The sequence below is a fragment of the Phytophthora infestans genome, genomic scaffold, assembly GCF_000142945.1.
Source record: "Phytophthora infestans T30-4 supercont1.17 genomic scaffold, whole genome shotgun sequence".
NCBI lineage: Eukaryota > Oomycota > Peronosporomycetes > Peronosporales > Peronosporaceae > Phytophthora > Phytophthora infestans.
The window spans coordinates 191,038-212,117 of record NW_003303742.1 but is presented as its reverse complement, the minus strand read 5'-3'; the positions used below and the strand labels follow the sequence as shown (position 1 = coordinate 212,117).

Below are 21,080 nucleotides of genomic sequence, written 5' to 3'. Positions count from 1 at the left end.
GTAATCGCTCGGTGTGTGACTATTTCATTACTTCATTGCGCTGTCATTTATTTAATTCCTTCTTTATCCTATTTGTTTTTTTATAAACGATTCTGGGTCATTCTTATTATAGACCTCACGTAACTTCCTTCAAACATGTCCAAGGACCCACATAGAGTCGCAGAAGCTTTACTTGGGAATGGAGGGCAACTTGGGGATCTTGTACGTCTGCGGCGAGCAAACCGACGGGAAGATTACAGTCGTGGACAGTCTACTAGGACGCAAAGTAAGAGCAATCTGCGGCGGCTATGACCGGTTTGTGGCGTTAGTAGACGCGTGGGAACTCGACTGGGCAGCCAGCAAAGAGAGGAACTTTGAAAGTCAATTGGTAGAGGAAGGATTGAAGGATGTGAAAGTCCACCACGTCGCGGTTGGGAAGAATCACAATGTCGTGCTCTCGTTAGACGGTCAGCTTTTCTCGTGGGGTGAACCTGGTACAATGCTGCAATGCAGTGAACTTGGCCATCAGCGTGGCTTGTCTAATGTGCAGAAGTACCGTGTTAGAACTCCTGGTCCTGAATCGGACGACACTACAGCTACTGGGATACCACATCGCGTCGTAACAGCGCCGGAACTGCTGTTCACTCAAGTATCTTGTGGTAAACACCACTCTGCTGCAGTGACAGAGAAGGGAGATTTGTACACGTGGGGTCGGAATACTGAAGGGCAACTTGGTCACGTGTTCAATACCCTTTCAAAAGAGGTTAATGCTGTGGCTAATGGTATATCTGCGTGGCCGAAATACGTCGGGTTCTTTCTAGGCAAACCTCGCATTGTATCGGCCAGTTGTGGCAACACATTCACCGCGGTTCTACTCGCGGATGGGAGCATTTACCTTATCGGAGGCAGCTCACTTAGACCAGCCTCATACACTATTAAGAAATCGGTACCAAGCTCCAATACCTTCAACTTGCTACTGGAAAAGGGGTCGGGCGGAGAACCTTTTGTCGCTTTAACAAGCGGATCGGAGCATATCTTAGCGGTAACAAACGTAGGTGAGGTAGTCTCGTGGGGGTTAAATATCTTTGGACAACTGGGGCACGGTAGAAAAACAGGACGAGGGAAATCAGACGTTAAAGGTGGGAAAGCGCTACCCGGTAGTGTGTCTTGTGATAGAGTAATCAAGTGGACCAAGGTCTTTGCCGGCGCCAGCTACTCAGCTGCAATTACTACCGAACATCAGCTATATACCTGGGGAAATGGAAGCTACGGACAGTTGGGACATGGGGGTACGTCTTGCGAGTTTGAGCCGCGATGTGTTGAGGTCTTACAGCACGTTAATGTCGGGTCGGTGGTGTGTACGGAGCGCAATCTCTTCGTGTTCGCACCGACCTACATCTCGCAAATAGTTCCGGTCTGTGGGGAATGCAGGGGTGGCTACGAGCTGCGGATACGCGGCAGTGGATTCTGGGCTAGTGAGAATGTTACGGTGAGGTTTGTGCCCCTGACGGATGGTCAATTACTTAGAGGTACGCTGGGAACATTCTGTGAAGCTACGGGGGAGGTGGTTTGTCAAGTTCCGAAGCTGCGGCTGACGGGGGAATACGCTGTCGAAGTGTCGATGAACGGGAAGCATTTCACCACCAACGGTAGGGTTTTTACGGCGTTTAAACGTCCACAAGTTGCTGGTGTGTCAGTGCTCGACGCTCGGTTTGAAGGCGGAGAGGAAGTTACAGTCTCGCTTCGTGGTAGTCTTCCGGAGATCTGTAGACACCCAATTGTCAGGTTCGTACGCTGTTGTATCGATAAAGACAGCGGACAACTCAGTCCCATGAACAACGTTGAGAGTTTAGTGGCTGTTGGAGGGTTTGACGAACGTTTAGTAAACGTTGACGAAGCCGATGTTGCGTGTAGACTGCTACGTCTGACGTTACCTGCTCTACCCAGTAATCAAGAGGGCATTGCACCGTTCACTCTTGAGATCTCGTACGATGGAGGTCTCGTGTTTACGCCAGTATGTGTGGATATAACATTCGTCTGGAAGGACGACGAAGATGAAGACGACGACAACTTCAGCCACATTTCTACACTAGAACCTCACGTTATCTGGGCTCATGACGCGCATCTGGTTCGTGTAAGTCCCAACTCGTTCCTCACTACTGATCTGCCACAGAAAGTTACACTTGAAGTGCCAAACATGCTTCCCCCTGAGGTAGCTCAGCTGTTGGTGACCATCGTGCACACCTTTCATAGAGAGAATGAGGACTCGGAGCCTATGAATATGTCGATAACTCTTAGCATCGATGGAGTTGAAGGGAACTTTGTGACGTGTACGATTCCACGGCTATCAGAGTGGCAATGCATCCCTCCAACTAAGAATAAAGCTCAAGGTCTACTGACTGAATGGTGGAAGATCTACACGAAGACGGGGTTTGTATCTCACCTGCACGTGTCTATGAACTCCGGAAGAACGTATCTGCCAGCTAAGCCCCAACTTGGAGGGAGAAGCCTCTCAACTGCAGCGCAAATGTTCGGTATGTTAGCCACGGGAACGTTGCTAAGTATTTTCCCTAATGTAGGGATGGTGTCTGGAGGTACACAAGTAGCTGTTGCTGGCGATTTCTTCCACTTCGATACGCAAGATGCGACTGTGAAGCTCAAGTGGAGAGACAGTAGCGTAGTATTGCCAGCCATTTGCTTGCGACCAGAGGAATCCACGGAAGTTAAAGACGCCAACTCAAGTACCAGACGTGTGGTGTTCCGTACTCCACCGCTGCCGTTTCCCGATGACTCAGCCACTGCCGCTGCAATGGATGACGGAATGATCCTTGGAGCTCGAGAAGAAGTCGAAGTGTTTGTATCGCTGGACGGCGAGCATTTCACAGATGCTGGTTTGAGTTTCATGTATTGTGCAATTCCCGAGATTAGTGGAATTTTTCCTCAAGAAGCAGAACCTGGAACTAGAATGGTACTGACGGTGCAGAAATTGATCGCTACATCTTCAGCATGTGTGAAATTGGAATCTGTCGAGTCAAAACTCTCTTTGGTACGTTCGTATGTGCCATTTTCAGTTAATGTTGCGTTTCTGACGCAATTTTTGACGATATTTGTTAGGTGGTACCGGCAGAGATCGACGAAGGAGCTCACACAGCAGCGTTTGTACTTCCAGAGCTCCCGATTTCTACGCACGAACTTGTGCATGTCTCGTTATCACTCAATGGTCAAGAGCTCACCGCGGTAGACACAGACTCCACTGTGACGACAAGTGAAGCAAAAATGAGCTTCCTCTACAAAGGAATCACAGCGTGAGCTGCTTTTCACACCGTAGACAGCAAATGATTTCTTCTAACGAAAAAGACGAGAATAAAAACGGCGGTATCATAACTAGACCTCGAGGTATTAACATGGCTCCCGCGTGTAATACTTGGCATGGCAATCTGTAAAATGACGTCGTGCTGACGTCACAGGTCGTAAAATAGTTTAAAACACGTGGTTAAAATCAATCGTTATCAGCCCAGTGGCACCTAAGCATTTTTTTAAAGCTATTTCATTCAGGCATTTCCAAAATGCTGCACGAAGGGAAGGAATACGTGATACAATCAGCGCTGTTCCCGAAAGTGCATATTGTGGGGTGTTTGTTTCATTGGAAACAAGCACTGCGCCGTCACATGCTGGATCAGGGCCTAACAAGGGATCAAGTGAAGGATGCAACAACCCCCGGCAAAATCGACATTTTGACCATCATTCCTGCAGATGAAATCGACGACAAGGTGCGCATATTTATTTTTTTATTATCGTTTGAAATTTTAACTTTTTTGTTACTGACATTTTTGACACTTCAATTCTGACGTTATGATCTTGTATGACGTTGCAATTGTTTTTAACCAGGGGATCCGGGATGTGCGAAGTCTGATTAACGAAGAGGCCTCTAAGGGCAAGTGGGATCGGTTTTGGCGATATTTTCGCAAGACGTGGATGGGGCGCTTTGATTCCAGCTTGTGGAACGTCAATAGCATGATGGTTGGTGGGATTGACATCACAAACAGGACCAATAACCCGCTCGAAAAGTACAACCGCGACTTCGGCGAGAAATTTGGGCGTGGAGCTCATCCAAGCATACTGGCGTTCATGGAGACAGCTAAAGCCGAGGCACTAGGCTACGTGAACCGCATCCATGACATCAAGCTGGAAATTCAAACAGCGCCTCACCACGCTGAAGCTGTCGTCACATAAGTCCCAGACGACTACATGAACTTCATGTAAACAGTTTGAACAGCTTTTTGACAGTTTGGATAGCTTTTGAACAGTTTGGATAGCTTTTGGACAGTTTGGACAGTCCTGGAAAAATATAAAAACAATCTTTTAGTTTAATTAATCCGTCATTTATCAATCGGACAATTTGGACATTGTTGGACTCGTTTTGGACAGAATATCTCCTTCCGACCGAAGAAGGTGTCAGTGTCCAATGTGTACATCGTAGACCCGGGCAACGCCGTCGTGACGGTGAACAAGAACTGGGGTGATGAGGTTACACTGAGTAACATTTGGGTCAAGTCCAGCGGAAAGAAGAAGGTGAAGATCTGTCAGTGGTCTCAGGGCAATGCAGACGGCGAGCCATCCATGCTGGGTGATGGTCCGTCTCCGCCACTGTGCCAGTACTCCGAGAGTGACGTGCATATCAACGGCGACGTCTCTCAACCTGCTGGCGGTTCGACTCCAGCGTCTTTAGATGACGACAACGCTGAGCAAACACCCGGCACTGTGGCTCCTGCTTCACCCAACGATGACAATGACGAAACCTCGCAGAACACTCAACCTTCGAAAGCAAGCGGGGACAGTGACGACAATAATGAGGCTTCGTCAAAATCTAGCAATGGCAAGTCGGATGAGAGCAAGGCCGACGACAACAACAAGCAAGACGACACAAAATCATCGAAGGGTAACGACAAGTCGGACGAGAGCAAGTCCGACGACAACAAGTCCGGCGACACGAAATCATCGGAGAACGGCGACTCGACGCAACAGGGGGAGCCCACCGGAGACGAGAGTGTAACTCAGTCGGAGGTTTCTGACGAAGCTGGTGCTTGGAATGAGACATCCACCGACGAACCCGGTGTAGACGCGAACTTTGCTAACCAGGACCCCACGGTAATTTCGACCCCTTCGACCAAAACCAAGTGCAACGGCCGCCGCAAGAGGAACTAAAGCAAGCGCTAGCGATGGCACTGAATCGCTTTTTAGCAGGCGTCGTGTAGTGACATATTACGTCCAAGAAAAAAAATTGATGTCTTTCTTTTCCTTTACTACCAGAAATATCATCCGTCACAGTAATAATAAAATAATATGCCAGCAGACTTTACCACGGCTCATCAGGTAGTTCCAAGTAATGTTTAACCTTAGCTAAAACCCTTTACCATAATTTTTAGTATAGAATAATATTTATTAAGTCTAGCACCCCGAAAAGCCATATAAACCAAACTTTAAAAAGAAAGAGATACCCACAAAAAAATAAAGGCGATGCGAGTTATCATTTTGCACATTTCTGTTGGGCGATGCGATCACTTCAGCTGAGAGCCGATCCCCTGATTCTGGACGACGATTTCCACCGGTGACTTTATACTTTAGTGTGCACTGTTTACAGCCTTATTATAATACAGCACTATCCAGTATATGACCCCAGCATGTTATAGTCCGAGAGCTATACCGGTTTTAACCCCAGACAATAAAACACATGTAGTAATACCAACCAGAGTAATAACATTGCTTCTTAGACAATACTATATCAAAGGCAGATGTATAATGGCTATGGAAGCTTCCATCCGGCAAAACTGCAGCCAGTCACTTGGCGTTTGACCCCCCCCCATCCTCTTTGATATACTGGTATATTGGTGGCACGAGGCGCCACAAATGACAGGGTCGGCATTATAAACTAACTGGTGATTGTTTGGTGGTGACGTACTGTAGTAGGTCACACCGAAAAAACGCGAATACAGTCAGGGAAGCTGGCACTTTCGTAGGTCTCTTGCCGATTGTATTGCGCGTGTCGGCTTTGATGTAAAACCAAAAGTGAACTATAAAGATATGCACGCCGCCAAACCGCTCTATTTAACTATCACTAGCGTCCCAGTGACAGCGTCCTGCAAGGCAACGTCCTGGAAGCTCTCTGCCACGATGTATACCACCAATGGCTGATCAACAGCATGTGGCAGAGCCACAGGTCGCGGAGCGAAGTTCGAGATGCAGGAGCAAGGCAAGATGAACGTTCAGCCGAGCGACTGGACGCTCAAGGTCCGAGACCTGGTTGTGATTCAACAGTGGTGGCTCTAACCTTTCCACAAGATGGATCATCTCTTCGAGATCGACCGATGGACACTGAACATGAACGGTCACGTCGTGGACGCCGGCGTCGTTTGGACGCAGACACCGTTCCGGCAAGTGCTGACTCTCCCCGCGAGAGCCCAGCTGAGACAAGACCTCCTCCCGCTCTGCTTGATGAGCATGGTGAACTCCACTTTCACGTGGAACGCCTTGTGGCGCGGCGTAGACGCCAGGGGCGTACCCAGTACTTGGTGAAGTGGAGGGGTTACCCTCACTCACAGAACCCATGGGAGTTTGAGATTATCCTCCGGCAAGATTTCCCTGCCGTCGTTAACGCTTACGACCGGGCTCATTATGTGCCGAAGCGCCACCATGGCGTGCGACAGCGTCGCCAGGCGCTGGGTGCCTCCCACTAGAGTGGGGAGCTAACAGGTCAGTAGTCGAGGTCAGGCTCTGATCAGTGGCTGCAGCAGCTAGCTCGTACGTATGAGCGATACTCGCAGCGGGAGAAGGCGGTGGAGAGACCTCGTGGTGTTAGGTACTGGTCCCGAAGGAAGCAGGTGCTTCGTGGTGTGCTGAACAAGGTTCAAGCACAAGCGTCTCGATAGACGCATATTTGTTTTGAAACAACTTGCTTGATGAGCATGATCTAAATGTGGATGCGCTGTAGCAGCGAAAGGGGTGTCCCGGCCGGAGATCGAACCACTGGCCTTTGGCTTGCCAGGCCGAAAATACGATTGAGCTATAAGGGCGATGCCCGTACGTTAGTCCGAGTACAAACTACTCATGGTATGAGAGGGCTGCGCCCGGGTGGAATTGAACCACCGACCTTTGGCTTCAAAAGCCAACGCTCAACCACTGAGCTGAAAGGGTGTTGCCCTTAAGCTTGTACATTCAAGGACAACAGTTGATGGAACGAGAGGGCTGTGCCCTGGTGGGTTCAAACCACCGACCTGTGGCTCTCAAAGCCAACGCTCAACCATTGAGCAAAAAGGGTGTTGCCCTTACGTCTGTCCAAGCGTGGCCAATCGTTCATGGAGCGAGAGGGCGACGCCCTGGTGGGATCGAACCACCGACCAATCGCTTGTAGAGCGAGTGTTCAACCGCTGAGCTGCTGTCGACGACTCGGATGAGTCAAGAGCATAGCTATAAGCGGTTTGCAACTCTTGGAGTAGGCGCGGAGCGCGAGCGTAGGTCCGCTTCAGAGCAAGGTGCGCGTTGCGCTTGGAAAATTAGGCCTTGGGCCGACGACGAGAAGCTGGGCATCAACGATGCGTAGACGTTTGTGAGCTCACGGAGTTGTACAACGCTGGTGTGAGGTGTAGTAACCTCCGCCGTCTTAACAAGACGTGACCTCGCTGAGGAAAGTTTAAAGAATGGAATGTTCTCATCTTAGAGGGGGGGGAGGGTAACGGGGTTACATGGTATGAAACACACAGGGGTACGAAGTACCCAGAGAGCTAACAAACGCTCAGTACATAAGTTGGAGAGTTAACAAGGTCTCTCAGTACGTTGGCTGAAAGCCACACGTTATGCATTTGATTAGGTTTAACTATGATAGATAGTTAAAGAGATACATTTACCCCTAGGCGGCTTGGCCGCAATAATAGTAAATAAAACACTTCTGGTTTTGAAGCATATAAGCTAAGGTATCAGCTTTGAGCCCTGGTCTTGGACTGTAAGTGTCCTTTGGATAAGGAACTTAGTATTAGTGACTCTTTGAGTCGAACGTCTTCCTCTGACGCTAAAGCTACGGCAGCCCCGCTGCATTTAAGGACTGGTGTGCGGGATGATGAAGTACTACTGCCATTAAATACTTAATACATTTCGTACCCATATCGTACCGTATCTAATTTTTCTATCGCGGTCTTATTGTCAATTTCTATGTGTTTCTAAGTGGGGCTGTCCTCCGGGAAAGCCAAGTATTTGAATGCTGATTATTTTTTGTTTTATCTCGTAATTATTTATGTGCCTTTGTCACAGAACTTCTTGTTTAATAAATAAATTGACAAACTCAATTGAATTTAATGAATATTCTATGTGGCCCACATTATCATCTCAACAACTCACCAATGCTTCGGCTGCTGCGTCCTCACGTCCATTTTCCTCTGCGCCGCCACGTGCGCTGCATTTCGTCCTGCTTCGACGCTCGCCCCCATGAGCTCAGTGCGTCTGGGCAACCGGTCCGTGTGCTATTCGGCGCAAAAGTTGCGGCAAAACAGCTTGGTGCATTAAGTCGCGCCAGTGGCATGCGGAAGGTGCTACTGGTGCGCGACCGCGACGCTGCCGCCGCCTCACGCACTAAATACGCCGAGTTCTTGCTGATGCAAGCTGGAGTGCCCTGCTTCCTGTACACATTGGAGCGTGACTGTGCCAAATCTTGCCTTGCAGCTACAGTAACGTGTCGACCGGTTGCGGTGGCCTTTAGATCTAGAGGCCTGAGATACTCCGTGCGTGCAGCGGTAAATCCTCTGGAACCACTCGAACTCGGTAGGTATATGATCCTTATGGGTGCTACAGATACAATAACCACCTTTTAGTCTGGATATACAGCCAAAGCTACCAGCAAAACTTACCTGTTGTAAAGAGCCGTCTTTTCTGAGCTCCGCACCCGAAAGTTGAGCTTGTACTTCTTCTTGTATGCATTGAAGATCTTCTCAAATTCCTCCCAAGAATTAATCATCTTGGCCGGCCCAAACGCTGGAGCTGTATTCACGATCTTATTTTTCACCTGAGTTCATTGATTGTAGCTCTGTGAGGTGCTTGCTCACGCGTTTTCTTGGCGAATATTCACCACTTGATTGCACTAATGTTTCCTGTCTTTTCCGCTTAACCAGAGAAGACTGCATTGGCGCATGAGGTGAAGTGCGCTTCAGCAATGTTCTAGTAGCCTTCGAATCTAGCAACAAGCAAAATGTGAGCTTGTAAGATGCTGAATGAAGCAACCCTTACGCATAAACCAACCATACCTAGTTTCACGTTGCCTTGTATCGTTTTATTCTTGTTAATCTGAGCGCTTGGCTTTCCTAGAAGCATGTACACCCCACACAACAGCTCAGCAAAACGTGTAGTAACGTAAAGTGCAGCAAACAACCTTACCGGCAGCTGCTGTGCTTCCCTCGTTTGATTTGCCAGCGGAAAGGTTCTCATCTTCTTCCTCATCCTCCGAAACGGCCTCCAACACGTAGTCTTCGTCGCTGGCGTCGTCATCCTCAATCCCGAGCGCATTATACGTGATTTTCTGCTGTCCGTTTACATTTCGCGCTCTTCGGTCTTCTGTTCGCACACAAACACATACAAGTGGTAAGAACTACAACCACAGCTCTAAAGTTCGACTCATGTAGTCTACCAGCCATCGTCCTATCCTTCGCACGCTGTCCCTCGTACTCGCAACGCTTACTAGCGCGGCGCGAATCTACCGCGTGGCCGTCGCAGAGCTGCCCAGTTTCAAATATGAGCGGCTCAGAGCAATCGTACTTAATAATATGATCCTACTTAACCGAGTATATTCGTACTTAGGTGCTGATACGGTATTTTAAAGTGGGTGTAAAATACTTTCTTAAAATATAATTTATCTTTCGCTAAGAGTTTTTTGAAATTCTGGTCTAGCAACCATAACTGAGCTATAGCAACCATAAATGTCGCATATTATGGTTGCGGTAACGACTCCGGATTTTAACGCAGCTGACACAGCAAAAAAAATACTAGCACACTAACAAATTACGTGTAGTTCTCTGGATTTTATATCCAGAGATTTCGGAGTCATTCTGACCCAAAACTACTCTAGATTTCTAAACTCAGATCCCAAACTAACGTTTCTAGCACAGAACTTAAATGAATTAACCTCTGCAATCGATACGTCAACTAACGTTACAATGTGTATAGAGATAAGATCTACACGATTGCCATACCTAAGCTATCCTCTAAATGTACATAACTTGTCATTCCAGCTGGTATCAGAAACATCAATTTTACTGTAATCAAGGGTAATGGTAATATATAACTGAATACCGTGATGTCACCCAGGTGAATGTTGCTTGTGTCGGCTAAGGGTAACATTACTGTAAATTACGACTAACCAAAGTAATTTAACCCGCGTGAATGTTGTTCGAGCAAAGCCTTATGCAGCAAATGCATACGACATATCATACCGCCAATATCTCTCTTGTGATCGCAGTGCGACTCGCACTGTGTGATCGCGTATTTACTTCGTTATACAGGACTGCAGTAGAAGATTAATTCAATTTCAAGTGAGGTATATTGTGTTATGTTAGTGACCTAATGGTCATCAATATCCGAGACTACCACCCATTCCGTTGCTAGTCTTTTTGTGCTTCGGTCTCTACTTTCGGATGACTAGTCCTGTTTTCCTGTCCGTCATCGTCCGCAAATCGCGTTTGCCATTCGCTGACATCATTAGCTGCGTGTGTTAACGCGTTCTGCTCCAGCAGTAGACGATTACAGTAATGCGTTAATAAGGAAAGCATGGGAGCTGATATCCTTGTAAACATATTTATTATATTTGACAGGTACATGCACTTGTTCTTGAAAAGTTTATTAGATTAAAAAGTACTTTTTTTGGCACTTTGAGTATGCTAAGCTCCTTGCTGACACTGTACGTACGTGTAAAACTAATGGTGAAGAAACTGCTCTGCACACAGTAGTGTACAGTAATGCAGAGCTTCTCCGTCAAACACGGCATAATAAATGAATGCTTAATCAATTAAAGCTGGTGTCGTCCAAAACAAATATTATACATGCATTTGCCTTGCCAATCTGTTTCGAATCTTATAATTTTCAGAGGTTCCTTGGGCCGAAGGCTCGAGCTGTTTTTTTGTTGTTGTCAAAATGCTTAGGCCGTGTTCATTCGATCTAAGCTAAAAACAGCTGTAATTATTATTAAAGAGCTGGAATGCTTTATTCCGCTAAGAAACACAAAAAAATGACATCCAGCAGGATAGCTCCTAACGACTGGTTTCAAAATTCAGCTTTGGGTTGAATTTAGATTCGTCCTCCTTTGCCCCTTAAAACAGTAACAGTAGCTCTAAAACCAACGGATGGAGCAGCAGACGAAGAAACAAAGGGCGAACTGGAGGCGTGTGGATAAAAAGGCGCTGCTTAAGTGCTTCCTTGCAGCGCGCAGCGATGCTTCCTTAAAAAGCGACAAAGGTGCCAAGTAAAGGGCTGGGCGCTTATCGTAACGCGCCTAGCGAAAGAGGGAATTTCTGCTGACAAAGGTTAGTGGTTTCCGTTGTCCGACACTATTGTACTTACTGTTTTATTGTATTTGGCAGACCAGTGCAAAACTAAATACTCAGGACTGATGTACGAATACGATGTATTCAAGAGAGTTGCCTCCTCCTGCATCTTAGCAAGCGCTTGGAGGAGCCACAGGTCATCGTCGTCGTCGCTGTCTACCATATTTCCCTGGTGATTGGTCTTTTTTTCTTTGTCGACCTGAGTATAATATTTGGCGGTCGCAGACGCCTTCAAATCCAGCCTTCTTCTGATGGAACACGATCACTTATTTTTGTAACGACGCACCAACGTCACAGCCAGCGATGGCCATGACGTTGGTACCAATGCATCCTACTTTCTTCTATTTCTTTCCTACTTGTCTTTGCTGACTGCCAACTGTCTTCTTAAGTCGCCAATGAGCGGCCAGACAGACACACGCCTGACCGGAAGGCAATCACCATGTTTGGATGAGTATTGCCAAACATGGAACTTCAATGACAGTCATTCTTTTTCATTTTGAATTCACTATGGAGATTCTGACCCGGTTCAAATGAGCCGCGGTTCACTACTACGCTACGCTACTTCAAGATTCGACTTAAGGACTACTTAGAATCTAGTATAGTGAAATGCATATACTTACATAGGATACCAAGGGAATGCTAACAAGCACTTCCTCGTAGCCGACAAACAACTAACCAGTTCAATCTCACTTTCCAACTTACCTTCTTCGAGGCACATCAACTGCCTCCTACGCCTTACCTTCGAGTCCCCATCGTTGGACTCTCGCCGCCCTCCTCCGCTTCGCTCCTCGCCACGCGACTCGTTCCTCGTCGCTGTTCCTCTGCGCCGTGCTCTCACCAGTCCTCACATCTGGTAGCACTTGCTGTTTTTCGTCCGGGAGGGGGTTCTTCATTCTCTATTCGCTACGCGACATGTGGAAAGCCGCTCGTTGAGCGTGTGTCGTCGTTCTTCGTCTCCACATTCGTCGGATTTCTTCGTTGCGACCTCATTTCATACGGCTTGCCGTGTTGAATTTTTGCGTGTGTACTGCACTAAGCGTCTGGTCGATAAGAATTGGATCAAGTTAGTACCCGTACCTAACGTCGCATCCTTCATCAGCGTTATCGTTGATTGCGTGTGTACTGTAAGTGTCTGGTCTATAAGAACCGGATCAATTCAGTACCTGCACCCCTCGTCGCTGTCCACCTGTACCCGACTACTTTTTCGGCACTTCCTCGCTGAATTTTTCGACAATCAACCATGACTTCCTTGAATCCTAAAGGATGGTCTACTGACGCTATCACGCAGAAACCCATCGAAATGGTTGACAAACAGCAACAACTGCTTGAAGCCATGAGTAAGCGTGAAGTGAAAGTGGAAGGTATCCGTCTGCCTGAATTTCATGGCACGATGGGGGAATCTGTTGATTTGTACTTCGAGCAACTTGCTCAGTACTTTGATGCCAAAAACATCGATTGGCAAAACGACAACCAAAGTTCTCGAATTTTGGCCATTACTACTGCGAACTTTAAAGGAAATGCTGCCGCTTGGTACAAGCTGAACAAGCGTGATATCAAGGACATGCAGGACCTTATGGCCCGGTTGACCGATGAATTTGTGCCTCCGGATTTGCAAGAGCGTTTGCGTGATCAATTGTACGCGCTCAAGCAGAAAAATTGCTCTAGCTTGGAAGATTACATCTCTCGCTTCCGTGAAGCCATCATGCAAGTGACAGACATGAGTGAGTTCGACAAGATCACTTACTTCACACGTGGGCTAGTCAGTCCTACGCGCGAAGAGGTGCAATATCGTCGCTGTACAACAGTGTCGCAAGCAATGAAGATTGCTTTGGAGTATGATCGATCGCATCATGTCCGCGGTAAGAACTATCGTCCACCGTTCTTTTCGCAGGACCGATCACGCTCTCAGTCCAACAACAATTCGCACCAAAAGCAAGCCACGCCTATGCGTGTTCAGGAGAACGAGCCCGAGCCAATGGCAATTGACTCAGGGAGTACTCGAAATCGCCGTTCTGCTTCTTCTTCGTCGTCTAACAAGCGATGTCGCTACTGCAAGAAGTCTGGTCATGTCATTGAGCAGTGCTTCAAGTTGAAGAACAAGGAGAAGTATGCTCGAAAGAACCGTCACGAGCAATCTGCCGCGAACTTTAATTCTTCTTCTCCTACAATTGCTGCTGCTGAACGAGCGTCTATGACCCGTTCCGATGACGAGGTTGAGGTTGTTGAAGTGGAAGAGATTTCCACGTCCACCTTGTCGTCCATGCATCGTGAGAACGAGCTCATTCGTAAACAAGGGACTTGTGATGGGAAACCTGTCGTCATCATGTTCGACAGTGGTGCTACGTGCAATGTTGTTCGCCCAGGTTTAGTCGCTAACACCGCTACGTCTGGTGTCTCACAAGTCACTCGGTTCGACGGAACTTCTACGAAAGCGCGTTCTGTGAAGAAAGATCAAGTGACTATTGAATTCGGTCGCTACCGTTTCCGCAAACTTCAAGTCATGGAATGGTCACTTGGATCTGCCCATGATGTCATCTTGCGAAAACCTTGATTTACCAAGTTTCAGCCATGTATCAATTGGCGTTCGCATGAGACTTCGTTTCCAAGTGTGTCTTGTGCACCTCCATCAACGGTTGCTAGTCAAGCAGCTGTGGAGATTGCTGCTGTTGACTTTAAACGTAACGTGAAGAAACATGTGTACAAGGAAGTGTACCGTGTCAAAATTTGTGCGGTCATGCCAGTTAGTGAGTCGACTCCTGTTCCGATCACTCACTTATTGAAGCGTTTTACTGACGTCTTTCCGGAAACTTTACCGGATGGTTTACCGCCTTCACGTCGTGTGGATTTCGAGCTCCACATGAAACCTGATGCTGTTCCAAGTAGCCGTGCTCCGTTCCGCCTGTCTAAGGTTGAGCAGGATGCACTGGATCTCTTCGTTGCAGAGAAGCTAAAGAAAGGATGGATCGAAGTTTCTGATTCTCCTTGGGTGTCCAACATCTTTGGGATTCCAAAGAAAGATCCTACTTCTGGACATCAGCTGTCTCGCTCTGAATAGGTAAGCTCTGGAAACTCGACTTTGCCTATCCGTTGGGTCATCGACTATCGCTATGTGAACTCGCAGTCGATTGTTCCAAAGATTCCACTGCCTCGCATCGACGAACTCTTCGATCAGATGTCTGGTTGTGTCATCTTTTCAGTTCTAGATTTGGCTCAAGGATATCACCAGATGCGTATCGCGCTCAAGAGTCGCAAGTATACCGCCTTTCGCACGCACGCTGAAACTTACCAGTGGTGTGTAGCTCCTATGGGATTGGCCGGTATGTCTGGTGTTTGGTCTCGCCTCATGAGGGTACTCTTTGCGAAGTACCGATTCATTGTTGTCTACTTGGATGACATTTGTGTCTTTTCCACCAGTCTGGAAGAGCATGTCGAACATTTTTAAACTCTCTTTGAGGTTCTACGTCGTGAGAATTTGCTCTGTTATCTCTCGAAGCGTCACTTTGGTCAGTCCGAAGTTAAGTTTCTCGGCCATACGATTCTGCCAAAGGACTTGCTGTTGATACTCGCAAGACTGAAGCGATTGCAAAGTGGCCTACGCCACTAAACCAAAAGCAACTACAAAGCTTTTTGGGTCTCGCAGGTTATTACCGTCGCTTTATCCGTGATTACGCCATTATTGCGTTGCCTCTTGGTTCTCTTGTCAAGAAAGAACATGTCTGGAGCTGGGGTCCAGAACAGACGCGTTCATTTGAGGAAATCAAATCCGCTCTTCAAGAAGCACCCGTGTTGCAGTTACCGGATTACGAGAAACGTTTCATTGTGACAACAGATGCCTCTGGCTACTGTGTTGGTGGCGTTATCTATCAAGTTCGTTCCGGTCAAGATCATCCGATAGCCTTCTTCTCGAAGAAACTTGGTCCTCACGAGATTATTTGACCAACACACGATAAAGAACTCTTCGCTATTAAATTAGCGTTAGACAAGTGGCGTCACTACCTATATGGTCGTGAATTTGATATCTACACGGACGACACTGCTTGCAAATGGTTTTTGCACCACCCGAAGGTTTCAGCGAAATTAGCTCGCTATTTGACGTTTTTCGCACAGTTTACGTTCAAGTTGCACCACGTTAAGGGACATCTCAATGTGGTTGCCGATGCGTTGTCGCGTCAATCTTCAGAGCATGCGATCAGTACACTTTCATTTCATCAGTGTACCACGCGCTGCCACACCCGTGCAGCTCGAAACCTGACGAATCGACGCGTTATTACCGACTACCGCAGTCTTAACCAACATTTGGTTCGACCACCCTCTCGCCCTCAATCTCGTGGGGAGGATGTTGCTGCTGGTTACTACACGCGCCCTGTTCCGACCTTAGCTCAAGCTTACCGCCATGTACCAGTGGAAACTCCACGTACCGTCGCTACGGCTGAGAATATTGTTGTGGCCACCAATGTGACCCAACAAGCTCAAAATTGGAGCTCGCTCGGTTGGTCTGATTCGGTTAGCAGAGAATTCGCTGCTGGATATCGCAATTGCCCAGACTACGGAGATCGTTTTAAGCACCTGGAACAACCATTTGTCAAACAAAATGGTTTACTTTTCCGCAAGTATCAGACGATGATGCGCTTGTGTGTTCCGTTTACTCGGGACAATCATCTTCGAACTTCCATCATCTCTTGCTTCCATGACTCCAATATTGCAGCTCATCCTGGAGCTCATCGAACGTACCTTCGCATTTCGCAATGGTATCATTGGCCCACCTTGGACCAAGATGTTCGCGATTATGTGCAAATTTGTGAAACTTGCGCTCGCTGGAAACACAGCAATGCTCGCAAGAATGGCAAGATGATTTTCATTCCGATTCCTGAGGAATGCTGGTCTGTCGTCTCTATGGACTTTATCACTGGATTACCTGATTCCAATGGTTTTGATGCAATCTTGACTGTTGTCGGCAAGTTGTCCAAGCGCCCGAAGTATCGTGCGTGCAACCGGACTGATGATGCACAGAAGACTGCGTATCACTTCTTTGATTGCATTGTTCGCCATCACGGTTTACCATCGATCATCATCAGCAATTGAGATTCCAAGTTCGTCTTCAAGTTCTGGTCATCCTTGGCTAAGCTAATGGGAATTCGTCTGCACATGACAACTTCCTATCGTGCCCAAGCCGATGGACAAACCGAACGCCAGAATCTGATTCTGGAAGACGCTCTACGCTGCATGATATCGTACCACGGACGTGATTGGTCGGATTATCTCGGAACGATTGAGTACGCTCATGCTACTCTCGTCAGCGCATCTACCGGTATGTCGCCCTTTGAAGTTGATACTGGACGCAAGGAACGGAATCCGTTGAATCCTTTGAGCAATCCCAGTACCATGACTCAAATTCAGCGTGGAATTGTTTTATATGCGAAACAGCTCCAAGACAAACGCTAAAAGATCATTGATTTGGCAAAGAAGCATCTTCTTCAAGCCCAAGAACGTCAGAAGAAGTACTATGACGAGAAGCGATCATCGATCACGTTCAAAGAAGGAGACTTAGTCATGCTGGATACACGTCGCATTCCTTCCGCCCATGTGACTCAAGACATTGATGGGAAACGAGCTAAGCTCGCTGCTCGCAAGATTGGACCATTCGAGATTGTGAAAATGATCAACCCGAATGTGGTCAAGCTGAATTTTCTGCGAAGCGTGAGTCGTCTGAACTCCACGCTCAATGTGGACGTGTTGAGTCATTACGTTGAAAACCCGTCGCGTTTTAAGACTCGTCCTATCCCAAAGGCCTCAAGACTTATTATTGACGACGACACTGGCGCAACGATGCACATCATCGAAAAGCTTCTTCGCAAGCGTCAATTCAAGCGCAAACCTGAATGGCTTGTGAAATGGCACGGATTGTCAGATCACGAAGCAACCTGGGGAGCGCGAAAAAGACATCCGCCATGTGTCGCATTGGAAGGTTCTCGTTACCGACTTCAACAAGCGTCAACGAGAAGTCAAGTCCGGGAGGATGTAACGACGCACCAACGTCACAGCCAGCGATGGCCATGACGTTGGTACCAATGCGTCCTACTTTCTTCTATTTCTTTCCTACTTGTCTTTGCTGACTGCCAACTGTCTTCTTAAGTCGCCAATGAGCGGCCAGACAGACACACGCCTGACCGGAAGGCAATCACCATGTTTGGATGAGTATTGCCAAACATGGAACTTCAATGACAGTCATTCTTTTTCATTTTGAATTCACTATGGAGATTCTGACCCGGTTCAAATGAGCCGCGGTTCACTACTACGCTACGCTACTTCAAGATTCGACTTAAGGACTACTTAGAATCTAGTATAGTGAAATGCATATACTTACATAGGATACCAAGGGAATGCTAACAAGCACTTCCTCGTAGCCGACAAACAACTAACCAGTTCAATCTCACTTTTCAATTTACCTTCTTCGAGGCACATCAACTGCCTCCTACGCCTTACCTTCGAGTCCCCATCGTTGGACTCTCGCCGCCCTCCTCCGCTTCGCTCCTCGCCACGCGACTCGTTCCTCGTCGCTATTCCTCTGCGCCGTGCTCTCACCAGTCGTCACAATTTTTATTTTTAATTTACTTAATAAAACGACTGTTCTACAGCTCTAGCTTATTTTCAAACAAGCCCTGCAAACCGAACACGGCCTAATATTTTGTAAAGATAAATAAATTTAGATATATATTGACAGGATGAATTGCCCAAAAGAATTTGCAATGTTGAATTCATCCATACATTTTCGCTTTCGGCTTCCTCGGCCACCAGATACACATACTAGTGATGCACTATCTCCATTATTGATCCGATTTTCTTGCACTGCAATGCTACGTTTCTGTGAGTTTATTTTCTGCACGGGAAGAGATGTCCTTGGTTGGCTCAAACGGCGTCAACAACAAAGCGAGTACCGTGAAAATCGGTTCATCGTGCCTGTATGCGAATCAGATAGACAAATAGTTGATCGCAAGATTTGTTTTCGAAGTACCTGGGTTATTAAGCAAGCAACGACGCAAGCAGAAAACATGCAATGCCGCGATTAAACACAATACCGTCTCAAGTAGCCTTAGCATCATTTACCAATTTGTCCAGTAGCTCACTACTGCCCCCACTACCTCTCAAGAACATCGTCGACGCCCTGCTGCTGATCAATTCATCACCATGGTTAAGATTTGAACCGGCACGGTTGTCTCTGTGGTGGCTCTGCTCGGTTTTGCTCTTAGCATAACTGGAGCAGACGATTCGTGGGATGACATGGCACAGTACGCAGCTAATTCTCATGAGCAGCAACCGACAGATGCACCTGTTACATTGGAGGGTACCGGTAGCAAGGAATCTGAAGACGACCAAAAGCCTGCTGACAATGACGACGACACCACGGACGCACCTTCAAACTCCTGGTCGCCAGCTTCGTCTAACGAAGACTCCGATAACGATACACCTGATGCCTCACGGGAGTCGAGTGGGGAGTCCGATGATAACGGTGACAAACCCTCCTCTTCACCATTGTCTAGGGAAGGTCAAAGCTCAAATGAAAACGCGAATGGAAACAAGGACGGATCATCAAAGTCAACTGATTTTGGTGGAGATTCAAGGAAGCAAGAGCCTGTAGCTTCGTCGGAAGGTAGCCAAACCGGTGGCAGTACCCCTCCCTCGTCCGGCGGTGGAAAGGTACCCGACGGCACCTGGCCTACGAGCACCGGAATCATCAAATTCACCGAGCCACGCATCATTAAGGCTGGAGAAATTGTCGACGGCAAGATGCAGACGTTCGACCGTTCGGATGTTACCTGTTCGGAAGGTGAGGGGCAGAAGGACACAGCCGTGTTCCTCGTCGAGGCCGGGGGCACTCTGAAGAACGCCATTATTGGTAAGAACCAAAAGGAAGGGGTGCATTGTGATGACCATGACTGTACATTGAGAATGTGTGGTAGCTCTAAGTGTCAAGGGCGGAACCTCTTCCAGTGTGACTACAGTCACTAATTGCGGCGCCCGATCGGCCTCGGACAAGGTGGTGCAACACAATGGTTAGGGCACAGTCAACATCGACGGCTTCTATGCCGAGGAATTTGGTAAACTCTACCGTTCGTGTGGTACTTGTGGTGACGTTCCCCGCATCGTGACAATCAAGAATGGGTACGCGGTAGACCCTCAAGTGAGTGTCATCACGGTGAACAAGAACTACGGTGACAAGGCTACACTTAGCAACATTTGGGTCAAGACTTCGGACGGCAGCAACGAAGTCAAGGTCCCAGGAAGGAGCCAAACCCTTAAACCTTGGTGACGGTCCATCGCCACCTCTGTGTCAGTACTCGGAGAGCGACGTGCACATTAACCAGGATATTTCTAAATCTGGTGCTTCATCGCCCAGCGCACCCTCTGCTCCGGACAAACCATCCGACGGCAGCAACACTTCTCAGCAATCCCAAAAGACTCAAACTCCTGTCGACTCCAAGGACTCGAGCGACAAGAGCGACGATGATAGCGAGACCGAAGATTCATCTGGTGACTCGGAGACACCTCCAAACGGTAGCCAAACCTCGTCCCGATGCACCCGAAACACCTCCAAGCGGTGGCCAAACATCGGGTGGTGCAACTTCTTCAGCGGGTAGCCAGACCACCGCAGGAGGCGGCAGTATTCCTTCTTCGGGCGATGGGAAGGTACCCGACGGCACTTGGCCCACCAGTACCGGAAGCGTCCAATTTACTGAGGCACACGTAATCAAGGCTTGTGAAATATTTGACGGCAAGATGCAAACGTTCGAGCGCTCCGACATCTCGTGCGAGGGCCAAACGGAGAGTGGGTCCGACACCGCTGTCTTCATGATGGAACCTGGTGCCACCCTCAAGAACGCCATCATTGGCAAGAACCAAATGGAAGGTGTCCACTGTGATAAGCACGACTGCACCATTGACAATGTCTGGTGGGATGATGTGTGCAAGGACGCCCTCAGTATCAAGGGCGGTACCGCCTCCAGTGTGTCCAAGGTCATTGGCGGTGGCGCCCGCTCCGCCGATGACAAGGTGATCCAGCACAACGGATACGGCACCGTCGAGATCGACGGCTTCTATGGTGAAGATATCAGCAAGCTCTACCGTTCGTGTGGCACTTGTGGTGACAGACCGAAGAAGGTGTCAGTGTCCAATGTGTACATCGTGAGCCCGGGCAACGCCGTCGTGACGGTGAGCAAGAACTGGGGCGATGAGGCCACACTAAGTAACATTTGGGTCAAGTCCAGCGGAAAGAAGAAGGTGAAGATCTGTCAGTGGTCTCAGGGCAATGCAGACGGCGAGCCATCCATGCTGGGTGATGGTCCGTCTCCGCCACTGTGCCAGTACTCCGAGAGTGACGTGCATATCAACGGCGACGTCTCTCAAGCTGCTGGCGGTTCGACTCCAGCGTCTTTAGATGACGACAACGCTGAGCAAACACCAGGCACTGTGGCTCCTGCTTCACCCAACGATGACAATGACGAAACCTCGCAGAACACTCAACCTTCG

The 21,080-nt window shown here is 48.1% G+C and overlaps 2 protein-coding genes and 1 non-coding gene across 3 annotated transcripts; 2 read left to right on the top strand and 1 right to left on the bottom strand.

The window, feature by feature from the left end:
- Nucleotides 1–178: 178 nt before the first annotated feature.
- Nucleotides 179–3,288, top strand: PITG_09822 (uncharacterized protein; the record flags this gene model as incomplete). The annotated part of the gene is made up of 4 exons (XM_002902341.1): nucleotides 179–1,775; nucleotides 1,845–2,155; nucleotides 2,252–2,956; nucleotides 3,094–3,288. 4 exons carry the CDS (start codon nucleotides 179–181, stop codon nucleotides 3,286–3,288), a joined length of 2,808 nt encoding a protein of 935 aa, XP_002902387.1.
- A 4,057-nt stretch (nucleotides 3,289–7,345) lies between these two features.
- PITG_27237 lies at nucleotides 7,346–7,416 on the bottom strand. Its single transcript has one exon. It is a non-coding gene; the product is annotated as a tRNA-Val (tRNA).
- Nucleotides 7,417–20,330: 12,914 nt separating this feature from the next.
- On the top strand, nucleotides 20,331–20,739 carry PITG_09821 (polysaccharide lyase, putative; the record flags this gene model as incomplete). Its single annotated transcript, XM_002902340.1, has 2 exons — nucleotides 20,331–20,515; nucleotides 20,613–20,739. 2 exons carry the CDS (start codon nucleotides 20,331–20,333, stop codon nucleotides 20,737–20,739), a joined length of 312 nt encoding a protein of 103 aa, XP_002902386.1.
- Nucleotides 20,740–21,080: the final 341 nt, after the last annotated feature.